Source organism: Lepidochelys kempii, chromosome 10 (genome assembly GCF_965140285.1).
Source record: "Lepidochelys kempii isolate rLepKem1 chromosome 10, rLepKem1.hap1, whole genome shotgun sequence".
Taxonomy (NCBI): Eukaryota; Metazoa; Chordata; order Testudines; family Cheloniidae; genus Lepidochelys; species Lepidochelys kempii.
The window spans coordinates 76,973,498-76,986,205 of record NC_136389.1 but is presented as its reverse complement, the minus strand read 5'-3'; the positions used below and the strand labels follow the sequence as shown (position 1 = coordinate 76,986,205).

Sequence of the window (12,708 nt, the reverse complement as noted above, 5' to 3'; positions counted from 1 at the left end):
AGTCCTGTCCAGCAGGATCTGAATGGTGGCCCCTTCCAGCTCACTGATTGGCTGTTGCTAGTTTTTAAACCAGGAAGCCATCATGGAGAGCTGTCTGAGCAACCACACAGACTGCCTGCCTGCTTCCGCTCCAGACCCTGCTTGCTGTAGATCGTAAACTCCAGCTTCTGAGCCTGGTTTGTTCTCGACTTTGCTATTTGCTTGCTGTCTGTAACCTGGCACCTGACCAGACTTCCTGATATCCTGATTCTGCTATTTACCTCCCGCCTTCAACTAGGTGCCTGACCCCCAAATTCCTGCTATCCTGACCTGCCTCTACACTGACCCCACTACTCAGTTTCTGACTGCAACTTAGCAACTGACCAGTGCCCACAGCCTGGCTCTGACAGGAATTCACATTTGGTGTAAAGCTGGCAGAGCTGACCCAATAAACCATCTGCCACCCCCACCTTGGTGAAGGGTCAGGGTCAGAGGTGGAGTTATGTTACTGTTATTCACAGCAGGCATATCATCCTGGGAGTACCACAGCCAACTGCTGTAAATTAGAGTAACCTTTAGTCTGCTCTAGATTACACTGAGGACAGGGCTGACTGAGGATCAGGAAATCATAATCTGTTTCCTGATTGAGCTCTCGTGTCCACACTATCAAGCAGATCTTGGCAGAGAAGAGAATCTACCCCCTCAGTTCTGTTCACAGCTCTGACATGCTCAGTGACCCTGTACACAAATTCTTCACCTCTCTATGACTCAGTGTTCCTGTCTGCAAAATGGAAATAAGGATACTTCCCCCTCCTTTGCAAAATGTTTTGAGAATCCCTGCTTGCAAAACACTCCATGCGGTAAGAGCTACATGTTTTTTGCTGTTCCTTAAAACTCGTTTTGCTTGGATGCTAGCAAGCGGGGATCAAAGCCTGCCAACCGTAAGACTCCCTCAAGTAAGACATGGTCATTCCCTAGATGGAAGACCCCAGAGATTAAGCATGGAGTGCTGGTGTTTCAGCAAGGGGCGATCTTCCCTCTGAATCAGAACTGATCCCTAGTCTTCGGGAGCTCAGCATGCTGCCTTTCTGCTCATTAAAGCTCTCATGGACCTTTTCACAAGAGTAGGCATGCTTGTCTCTGTATCTCAGTAAGTAGCCATCTTACAATAGAGATCATTCCATTCCACCCATGACTTTAGTTGGATACAATATTATCCCTGAGCTGGTCCTGTTCAGGGCTGCTCAGAGCCATTGCTTATGCCAGTTTCAGTCTGCAGCAGCACTGGATGCTTTCTGGTGGTGGGTAAAGTGGTCCCTCAGCAGCATTCTGGGGCTTCATAAAGTTTTCTGGGGTTTGCAGAAGGCACTTTGTAAATCGGTGAGCAAGAATGTCATGGGGTTAGACAAACGAGCCACGGAGAGTCTTGTTGAGCTGTGCTGCTTGCAACACATAAATACCAAGAGCTTGAAGGAAGGAACCAGTCTTGTGAGAGTCTTGTACTCCAGTCGGGGAGTTGGGGGTGGGCCTCAGTAACTACAACCCCTCCACTTACCTTGGATCCTTTGGGGCTGAGCAGTGGACAGTCCATGGTGGTAGTGAGTACATGGGGTGGCAGGCATGGTCAGGGGAGATGTACATTTTTCCTCTTCCCCACAGAGCTCAGACCAGAAATGTAGTACAGCCTAAGGTTGCGCCTTTCATGGCCCCTCTTCTAGGACAGGGATCCTCTTGTGGTGGGGGTGGGGCGTTGTGGCTATTATAACACACTCCACTGTAGAGCATGCCAGGGACCCAGAGAAAGTGTTGAGGCACCAGCCCTCTTCCTGGATCTCTTTCAACCTTCTCCAGATTCTCTGGATCCATGAGGCCAGACCTATTGCCAGTTCCAGCAGGGGAGTAAACTCTGCACCCTGTCAGAACACTTTGGTAAGAATCCCCATGAAGGAGAACCTCACAAAAATTTCCTCCTGCTCAGCCCCTCCTGTGCGAGGGGGCAATCTGGCCTCTAGTTTCTTGAAGCACACCTCTTAGTAATAGCCGTATTTTGGACGTCAAATGTTGCCTGACTACTGAGCAGCCACAGACAAGAGCAGGTCTATAGGCAATGGTCTCATGTCATTACAAACATGACTCATGTTAGATTAATGCCCGCACTCCCAAAAATCAAGTCAGCCATGTCTTGCCATTGACGGGGAGGTTCATGTCCTGACCTTCTAAGCATATTAAAGAACAACATGGAATGTAACGAAGGCTTCCAGAGCATGCTAGTTGGTGGGGCCTGATCCAAAACCCAAGCAAGCAAGTGGGAGCCTTTCCATTGATACAACTGTGTTTTGGGTCACACCGCTGCTCATTTAGTTAATTAGAAGCAAGAGTCATAATTTTGACAAAGTTAATAAACTGGGTCTCAATCACTAATGGTTAAGAAAACATTATTAAAGAACAGTCTGGCCAGGAGACACAGTTAACCTTGAAATTAGAAAACGATCCAGTGGGCGAAAAACACCCACAGACTACTCTGCTCAATAATACCCAGTATCTGGATGGGCAAAACAGTTTGGATACATGGCACTTGAATCTCCACAGAGATTGTGGCCTGGAATTTTCTTCCCATAAAATCAGGCTTTGCCAGCTTGCTCCTCTACTTCTCGGTACGCTTGCTTTCATCCCCAAATCCTTGGAATAACATTCCCTCCCCAGTAATCTGGAAGTCTCAAAAATTAATTTGAAAAGCTGCAGTTGTTCAACATCCCCACGGATGGAGTCATCTTTCAGTAGCTGGAGAGTTGAAGTAGCATTTGTACATACAGTAGCCTTTTCTGGAAGGAAATAGATGAAATTCCAAATACCTTTGCCTCTAAATAGTAGTTTTAAATGGCTGACTTCCTGATATCTTGCTTTTACAACTGGGTTATTTTATGGAGAAGTTTTCTTTATGGTGCTGTCCTGATGTACACAACCCTTCCATTAATTTCAGTGGGATATGAAAGGGAAACAGGTTTGGACCCCTCGGGTATGTCTACATTGCACACTGAACCGTGGGTCTTTTATCCCTGTGTAGAGATACTTTCTGAGACTTGGGTCCAGGCCCTGTTATTCTGCAGTGTGGACATAGTTAAAGCTGCAGACCTGAGTCAGAAGGTCTGCATGGTGCAGCCATTAGCATGGCTCTGAGATCCAGGTCTACGATGCAACGTGGATGCTCAAGCATGGGCTTGGAAACACAGACTCCACAAGGCCGGGTCCCACAGACCCAGACTTAGTGTGCAGCATAGGTATAACCTCAGAGCTGTGGGGTATTTGTTGACTGATGGAGGCCTTGTTGATTTGCGGTTAACCCGTAAAAGGGCCTGATGCTAATCCCATCAATGTAAAGGGAAGGACTTTGATGGGCCTTTAGATCAGGCCCCAAATTAATAAACTGAGACCCTGTATCCAGCCTTGGTGTATTGTGCCCAGACATGAGAGTATATACATCAGTCTGGACACAATACGGAGCTTAGTGAGAGATTTCACCTAGTAAACCTACAGGGCTTTAGGCTCTGGCTAAAACAGCACTTCTCTGTCCATCCAAATGGATGCTTGTGCTCACAAGGCATATAGGCACATCCAGGCAGGTGGAAATTTAGCCCTGACAGGACTGTCAAAGGTCTAGCCCTGCACAGCATTTGCACACATGCACACCTCACAAAGATTTTCAAAAGGGGTTTTGGTGTACCAGGCTATTTTATCACCTGCTATGTCTGCACCTTTACAGCCTGACCTGCTTCCATCAAGACCAAGAGTTGCCAAGGCATCACTTGCCTTAGCTCCCTATGTTGCAGGCCTGAGAGCAGACAGGACATCCGGCTTGATGCTGAACATAAGCTTGATGTAGATGGAATGGCTGAAAGCCACTTCTCTGTTTCCCTGATGCTGGCTCTGCCAGGACCAAAATGGCCTCTGAAGTAATTTAGAGCAGCCTAAGGGCAACTCTAAATTGTGCTAGCTGGAATGGTCCCATAAGGGTCCCGTGCCTGGCTGAGGATTGGGCAGAACACCATACACGCCATCTCCCCCTGCCCCCGACACACTTTGACCCCTCCCTTATGATTCAGCTCTAAGAATTGGGTTAAAGAATCCATCCAACATCTTCATTGTGGAAGCCCCAAATAAACTAAAAATATATATATATATTCTTTGCCGCTTGCAAATCTCATAACCAATGCAGCGTGTTTTGTTACCCTTTTGCCTAAGGAAGTTTTAGGAAATTATTTTTCAAAAGTTAATTCTTTTGGAAAAACTTTAAAAATTACTAGGAGAAAATTGGGTTTCTGCACTTAGGAGGAAAGGTGAGAGTTGAGTGAAAGATGAGTGCTCTGAAAATGGTTGGAGTTCTGAATACATTTCACTGTTTACTGATTTCAGCAGGAATTTCTTGGGACCCGACTGCTAAACTGCCAGACTTCAATCAGTTGCAAGATGGGCAGACTAGATAATAATGTACAAGTCTGGTCTCATAAACCAGGAGTCTGTTTAAAGCCAGCAGTGTTTTCATTCTTTTTCACTCTACAGCTGCCAATTTCCATAGCTTTGAAAGTGTGACACAGCAAGTCTGCAAGCTTCAAGGAGAGAAAGGAAAGCATGAGATTAGTTTATGGCTGGTTTGCAAACCTCAGACAATCAAAGGGGATCAAATAGCTATTCCGTTCTATCCAGGTCTTATACTGTGCTTGCTGCTTTGGTATCCGAGTGTCTGGATTTATCTAATCTACCGGCATCAATAAGCTTTCAAAGGTTATGAAACGAGTGCTTAGACTTGAGTGTAATCTTTACAAAGATGTAGTTGCTTTGGGCGGAGGAAACATTAATTTCCAAAATCCCAAATGACAGAAGATTGCTTTCTAGAACAGTTTCGTTACTAGTGCCATTTTAAAATTTACATATATATATATATATATATATTTTAAAGGTAAAGCAATGTTACAGTTTGTTTATATACACATACCTATATAAATAAATGTAATGATGCTGTACATCTAAAATGTAGCTTTATTACTAATAACATATTAGATTATTATTGAAATAATTATATGCATCTGATTGACTGTTCACTAACTATCCTCTCTGTTTACTGTTTGCACTTCACTCAGCTTGAACAAGAAAAATGAGCTCGTAAGTTCCATTCTTTTCCTAGTCTGAATCTAGTCACTTTAGCATTCTTGTGCCCTAGCACAATGCTCCAATACTCCAAGGTTATGTTTAAAGCCAAGTGAAAGCTCGTTTCATTGAAAGTTAATAGAAAATTTCCTAGTAATCCCAGTTGGTTTTACAGAAGAGAAATGTTGGACATAAACTTTTGTGACAATATCCCTTTAATATGTATGTTCTCCTGATATGCATTAAGTAGGAGATAAATTGTATGTTGCTCATGTTGGTGAGAACTCATTCTCTCACTACGGATTGCAGTGGGATGACTGGAGGTAGGAGTCCCCTAATGTAAGTTAGAGTTGGGCCATCTAGCCTGGTACTAGTAGTATCTTTACAAGGACACCATGTAATCATTCTTCCTTCCGTTTCATTTGTAAACTGATGCTGCACAGAACTGCTCCCCACTCCCGCCCCTCGCCCCCCTTTAATTTCCTGGCAGTGGAGTGACAGAGAAAATGTCTCGATGTTTAGAATCCAGAGGACTTTGATTCATTAGAAATCAGATCCGAAAAATTTTAAGGTAGCAAAACTTCAGCATTTCCAGCTTATGTGACATTGATGTTACATGATAGCAATTGTAATGTGATTCGAGATGCCTTCCTACACTGTAATACTGAATGTTCACAGTTTGGCTACCTGGTAACTCCTCAGCTAAAAGTAAATACTTGATTTTTCCTTTAAACTCCCATCTGCTACAAGGCTACTGCATCTTGCAGTTGAAGTGGGCTGAAGCTGAATCACTGTGGGTCTGTCTTTTAATTATGGAATTGCTTTCATTTCCTTCCATGGTGTTTGATTCTTTCCAGCTTTAAAAGATTCCAGTAAGAGATCCATTAACAGCGACTGGAAAATTGAGCTTCCTGGCGAGTTTCAGATCGCAGGCACTACTGTCCGGTACGTGCGAAGGGGTCTATGGGAGAAAATGTCTGCCAAAGGACCAACTAAAATACCACTGCACTTGATGGTAACTTTATATCCTTTGTTTATGTTTCTTAAGTGATGCAACATAAAGGGTTTATATCCATGCTCACAGTTCAACTTAAACTATTTGCTTCCTCCCCAGGGTTTTAAGGAAAATCTATTGCTTCTCCCCCTGATTTCTTTTGCAGGGTTACAGGGGGCAACACTTACATCTCACTTAAGGTCTATTTTGTGTCAGCTTGCAATCTCCGTAGAAGCTTCATACTGTGATGTACATTACATAATGAGACATAAAGAAACTGGTATGGACCTGGTTTTTCAAGGCCTTCTGCGTTTTGTGCCCATAACCATTTGCACATGTAAAAGGACATTGGCTCAACTTCCTAGTTGACTCACACCAGTGTATGTTTCTCTGTTTAAATTACCTTTTTCTCACACAGGTAATAAAAGGTACAAAACACATGACCTGTGCAAATTTGGCACTGTATCTCAATTTACACACGCAAATCATCTTGACTTATATATTGACTAGGTTGAGAACTGTTACATTTCTTTGCTCCGGTTCAACATAGTCTTTCTATTTACACAGGATGTTCTTTTATAAACACTGAAGCTGTATGGGTCAAGAGACCTCCTGGGTCAAGAGATTAGGAATCTTTTCCCAGCTTTGTCTCTGGCTCAGTGTGTAATTTGGGCCGAGTCATGTAATCTCTCTCTGACTTAGTTTCTCCATCTATAAAATGGGGATAATAATACCCTGCCTCCCATGGATGTTAATACATGAGTGTTTGCAGAGGGCTTTGCAATTCTGGGATGGAAGACCCTATGAAAACAGTGTATTGTGAAGTAGGCACTGCTTCCTCTAACTTCTATTTTCTGTCCACTTTAATTTTTCTAGGCACTGTTTCCTTTCTCTGTGACTTTCTTGCCAGGATCTGCCTACCCCAGCCCTTCTTTAGACACGGCTAAAAATCAAATGGCTCTCTGCTTTTCCTCACCTACATTTTTTGGGCCCCTGTTAAATCTGATTTGCGCTGTTCTAGTTTTCATTTTCATTGTACTGTTTGAAGAGCTCAGAACTGCCATGAACTTTTCACAAAAACGGTATAAGACTAATAACCCTTCCCTCTTCTCGGTGCTTTTCACATGCAGCTCTCAAAATGCTTCACAAAGGAAGGGAAGCGTTGTTATCCCCGTTTTTGGGAAGAGGTGTGGAGTGACTTGCACAGGTCACACAGCAGGCCAGTGGCAAAGCTGAACTGAGACTATTCCTCGGTATTCAAAAGGGCACATTTGAGGATTCTTGCAATTCCCTAACGTATTCATGAAAATCATGATTTGGGCATGTAAAGCTAAACATGTACAAAAGACTTGGGCCTATATTTTCTATTAGCTCTTTTTTAAAAGTCAAATTTCCATGGTGACTTCTTCAATGTTAAGAATGTCAGCTTCACAATTTTGCTTAGATCCAAACTTTCCACCCTGAAACCAAACCCCTTACAAAGTAGCCTGTATATTACTGAAGAACTGTCTGTCCTCAGGGTACCGTATAAAATATGAATTCGCATGAGCTCAGGTTTGTAAAAATGTTGTGTAAGATTTCTGTGCCTTTTGTGGCTAGATCTGACTATTCTGACTGTTCTCCTCGGTTGAGGCTCAACAGCAGTAGATTCTGGTGTTGTCATTTTGAAAACTTGAGCATTGCTGTGTATCTTTTTTTAATGGAAACAACCCCCCCCTTCCCCTCAATATCCAACAAAACAACAAAAATAAGGATTGTATTACTAGGAAGCTTCTCCCTAAGCCCTATTTATTATACAGTAGAAACCTCAGAGTTACGAACCCCTCAGGAATGGAGGTTGTTCGTAACTCTGAACAAAACATTATGGTTGTTCTTTCAAAAGTTTACAACTGAACAGTGACTTCATACAGCTTTGAAACTTTACTATGCAGAAGGAAAATGCTGCTTTTAACCATCTTAATTTAAATGAAGCAAACACAGAAACAGTTTCCTTACCTTGTCAAATCTTTTTTTAAAAAACTCCCTTTTTTTAGTAGTTTACGTTTAAACACAGTACTGTACTGTATTTGCTTTTTTTGTTGTTATTGTCTCTGCTGCTGCCTGATTGCGTACTACTTCTTCGAGTGCTTGCTCATGGCCATTCCAAGTGTACGGTCGTTGGAAGGTTTTTCCCCTAGCGGTATTCATCAGGTTGGCTGTGGAGCCCCCTGGAGTCGCGCCTTCCTGATGGTGTATATAGGTCCCTGCCGACCCACCACCTCTTCAGTTCCTTCTTACCGCCAGTGACGGTCCTTGGAGCAGCTCTCTTCCCTTGCTCTACAGCAAGCAATCACCTAGTGGGCTTTCTCTTGTTGTGTATGTAAATAGTTAAAAACTTAGTATTAGTTAGTTTTCAGTAGTTCATAGTTAAAATAAGTTTTAGTTGGGGATCCTCCCCCTACCATGTTTTCCCTCCCAGGGACCGGGGCATGCCTTGGTCTCAGGGATTCAAAGCCTGTGGGTTCTGTCTGAAAGCCTATGCCAAAGGGGGACCCACACAACTCCTGCTTTCCAGCCTGGTTCTGCTGGCCAGTCAGTATTTGCTAACCCCATGGTTGGCCGCTTTCTCAAAAGACTAGATAGACTGTACCCTCAAGTAAGACAGCTGATCCCCCCCATGAGATCTCAAGGCTGATGGGCCCTTCTTCTGAGCCCCTAACAACATGCTTTCTCTCTATCTTTCCCGGAAAGTGGCATTTCTGATGGCTATAACTTCGGCCAGGAGGGTGTCTGAGCTTAAGGCCTTGACGTCCGAGCCCCCTTATACTGTTTTATTTTATAAGGACAAGGTACAGTTGTGGCCACACCCAGCTTTCCTCCCAAAGGTAGTTTTGCATGCAAATCAGGACATTTTTCTTCCAGTGTTCTTCCCTAAACTGCATTCTAGTAACCAGGAACGAATGCTCCACTCCCTGGATGTCAGACGAGCGTTAACTGTTTACACTGAGTGGACAAAGCTGTTTAGAAAATCAACACAACTCTTCATCACAATTGCTGAGCAACTGAAAGGGCTTCCAGTGTCATCCCAAAGGATCTTTTTATGGATCACGACCTAGCAAAGATACCTGCCCCAGCATTAACAGCACACTCCACAAGAGCGCAGGCTTCCTCAGCAGCACTCCTGCCACAGGTCCCCAGGCAAGACATCTGCAGGGCAGCGATATGGTCATCAGTCCCCACCTTTATGTCGCACTATGCCATTACTCAGCAGGCGAGAGATGATTCTGTATTTGGCGGAGCAGTGCTACGGTCTGCGACTCAGTGAACTCCAACTCCTCCTAGGAACTGCTTGGGAGTCGCTTACTTGGAATCGACATGAGCAAGCACTCGAAGAAGAAAAAATGGCTACTTACCTTGTTGTAACTGTTGTTTTTCGAGATGTGTTGCTCATATCCATTCCAAGACCCACCCACCTCCCCTCTGTCAGTGTATCCAGCAAGAAGGAACTGGTTCCAAATGCAGTGTGTGGTTGACCGGTCAGCTCATAACTCTGAGGTTCTACTGCAATACAAACTGACTTTTCAGTCTGCTATTAATAGGGGTGATTTTTCCTTTCTCTCCCTCTTCCTCAGATATGCTTTAAAGATGGGATAGAGACCAGTATCGGACCATTAGAACAAACATGAAGCCCAAAGTCATTGGGAGAATAATAAACAAAGCTCACTTAAAACAGCATGTAATTTATTTGAAACTCTTTTCTCGAGTCAAATATTAATCTTTCCCCTGAAATAGGATAGTGGTTTTAATTCTTTCAACACAAGAATGAAAAGGATGGTTACCAGTTACTTCTAAATAGAAAACTGTTGTCCAAACAACGGTGGAACACACTTGACTGACAAAGAGCCAGAAGCCTTACTGAATCCATTGTGACCTGCATTTGAAATCAATTACACGTACACACACACACATGCATGAACACACACATATTGCATGTGGCTATGAAATTGGTTTCATATGGGCCGTTAGATTCACTCATTTTGTTTCCATGCTGAGATAATAAAGATCTCATTTAAGGAGCTGTTTTTTAATACTTGGAGCATTTCTCCAAATGTGTTACTGTACGTATATTTCTTTGATAAATGAATGAATGTTTGTGTAGCTAGGCCTATGCTAGACCTCCTCTTGGCAACAGAGGGCAACCAAACACTCCTGGAGCACAGAGATGCTTTAAACATGACTCTTTCCGTAGTGCAATAGATGAGCTGCTCATACCTCGTGTCTTAAATAAAGTCAGGACAGGAACTGAGTTCTCTCCTGACTGTTGCCTAATGTTTTGGATTCTGCAGAAAGCTTTGTAAACATGATGATCGTGTGGTCCATCGCGGCCTTAACTTTGGCTTCAAGCTAAGAATAAAACATACCTTATAGTGATAGACTTGAGTGCAATCTATTTAGCTTAACAAAGAGAAGGTTATGGGGTGACTTGATTACAGTCTCTAAGGAGGAAGAAATATTTAATAATGGGCTCTTCAATCTAGCAGAGAAAAGTCTAACACGATCTATGGCTAGAAATTGAAGCTAGACAAATTCAGCCTAGAAATAAGGTGTCATTTTTTAACAGTAAGAATAATTAATCATTGGAACAATTTAGCGAGGGTCACGGCAGACTCTCCTTCACTGACCGTTTTTAAATGACAGTTGACTATTTTTCAAAAAGATCAGGTCTAGGAACGTTTGTGGGAAGTTCTATGGCCTGTGCTGTACAGGAGGCCAGTTTAGATGATCACAGCAGTTCCCTCTGTCCTGAGAATCTGTGAAAAACAAAGTTTCCTCTGTAACCAAAGCAAAAACTTGTCTTTGTTTCCCACTCCTCATGGAAGGTACTTTTCTGTCTGGACTTGTTTACTGTGGAGATCAACTAAACGGTGCAGAGAGCCTGCTGTCCTTACAGTGCTCATCGTACAGATATACAGGGAGTCAATTGCTGCAACTCCAGTGGAATTGGGCAAAATTTTTCAGATCGTTTATTCACAGAAGTGTAGTTTTGAGTTAGCAAATTTGGGTCCAGTTTAGCAAATAGTTTTGGCTGGAAAAAATTTGACAACAGTCAAAACATTTTGCTTCAATTTCATTAAAATGAAACTTTTCATTTTGAAGTCTAGTTGGGATTTATTTTGGAAAAAAACTAAAAAAAGATGGAAACTAAAAAAATGGAAAAAAACAAACAAAAACAATTCTTTCAGGTCAACCTGCAATAAAATTTTGGGGAGATTTTTTTGTTTCGGCTACTGAACCAAAATATCAATTATTCAGACAGCTTTAAACTCAAGTCCAGGCTTCCAGCACATGTACAGTCATTTTATGCCCCATCCCAGGTCAGAGGTGCTTATAAACCCTATTTGATTGGGGTTTTTTAGAGGGTTGAAGATGTGTTTCCAGAACAATGAAGAGTCAAAAAGGAGCGTACCTGTGGCTGCCTGGTGGGTTCCTGTTCAAATCATTGTGTTAATGCTACTGGGGTTATATTGTAATAGTAATTATGTCTGTTTTTAAAAATCACAGAGGCCACATCCTCAGCTGGGTGTAAATTGCTATAGGTCCATTAACTTCAAAGGAGATACTCCAATTTATACCCCCGAGAATCTGGTCCAGAAAATAGATGTGCTCCAAAGTCAGCTAGTAAAGCCCTCCCGCCTATCTTTCATCATAGAATCATAGAATATCAGAGTTGGAAGGGACCTCAAGAGGTCATCTAGTCCAACCCCCTGCTCAGAGCAGGACCAGTCCCCAATGTTTGCCCCAGATCCCCAAATGGTCCCCTCAAGGATTGAACTCACAACCCTGGGTTTAGCAGGCCAATGCTCAAACCACTGAGCTATCCCTTTTACATAGCACAGTAATTCAGATAAAAGATGCAGTGGGTCTGTTTCTTATCTCTCACTGGTTTTACACCAGTGGGACTCCTTTTACCAAAATTACTCAGTGAAATCTGGCCCAATGTGTAAATCCAAGTAGAATCGGAACTCCACGCCCACTGTGACTAATAATGAGGCACCCTTTTATAGCCCTCCTTTTGTTTATAGTGGTCCCTTTTAGTGAATTTCACAGAGTATAGAGGCTGGAGAGGTCATACATGAGCCTGTTAGAAGCAGGTTTCACACCGCAGCATCACTGCAGCGGCGCCTTGGAGAAGTGAGAACTTGGATGGAACCACTGATGTCACTGCCTGATGTGAAAAAGCCCAGCGCCTTCTTTCTTTCTTCAGAAAATACCTGCGTGTAGGGGGAGAGAGTCATATCCCATTAGTGAGGTTTGTCAGTTAGCCCAGGACAGGCTCGTTCTTGTCAGCACCATTTCCCATGGTGATGATTTGACTTGTTTATTGATTAAGCTGTTAAATGCGCATCTCTGCAGCATTAATAAATTCCCGTGCCATGAAAGTGTGAAGTGATATGATGTTAAACTCAAAAACCCCTCTCTCTCCCAACCCACTGCTCCTTCCAGAAGGTTAAATAAATAGATCAGCCTGGCAGCCAGCCTGACTTCCCAAAACAAATTAAGGCACGTATGATGAATGGCATCTTAATTCCATGCAATCGTTAACTTAATTAGTT

At 43.0% G+C, this 12,708-nt stretch overlaps 1 protein-coding gene across 3 annotated transcripts in view; it reads left to right on the top strand.

Annotated features, from left to right (window-relative positions):
• The window catches only part of ADAMTS17 (ADAM metallopeptidase with thrombospondin type 1 motif 17), a 256,462-nt gene that overhangs the window by 181,946 nt on the left and 61,808 nt on the right, over window positions 1–12,708 (top strand). For all 3 annotated transcript variants that reach the window (XM_073304275.2, XM_073304274.2, XM_073304277.2), the window contains one exon: window positions 5,979–6,136. In XM_073304275.2, coding sequence (XP_073160376.2) covers window positions 5,979–6,136 — 158 coding nt within the window. The remainder of the gene's footprint in view (window positions 1–5,978; window positions 6,137–12,708) is intronic.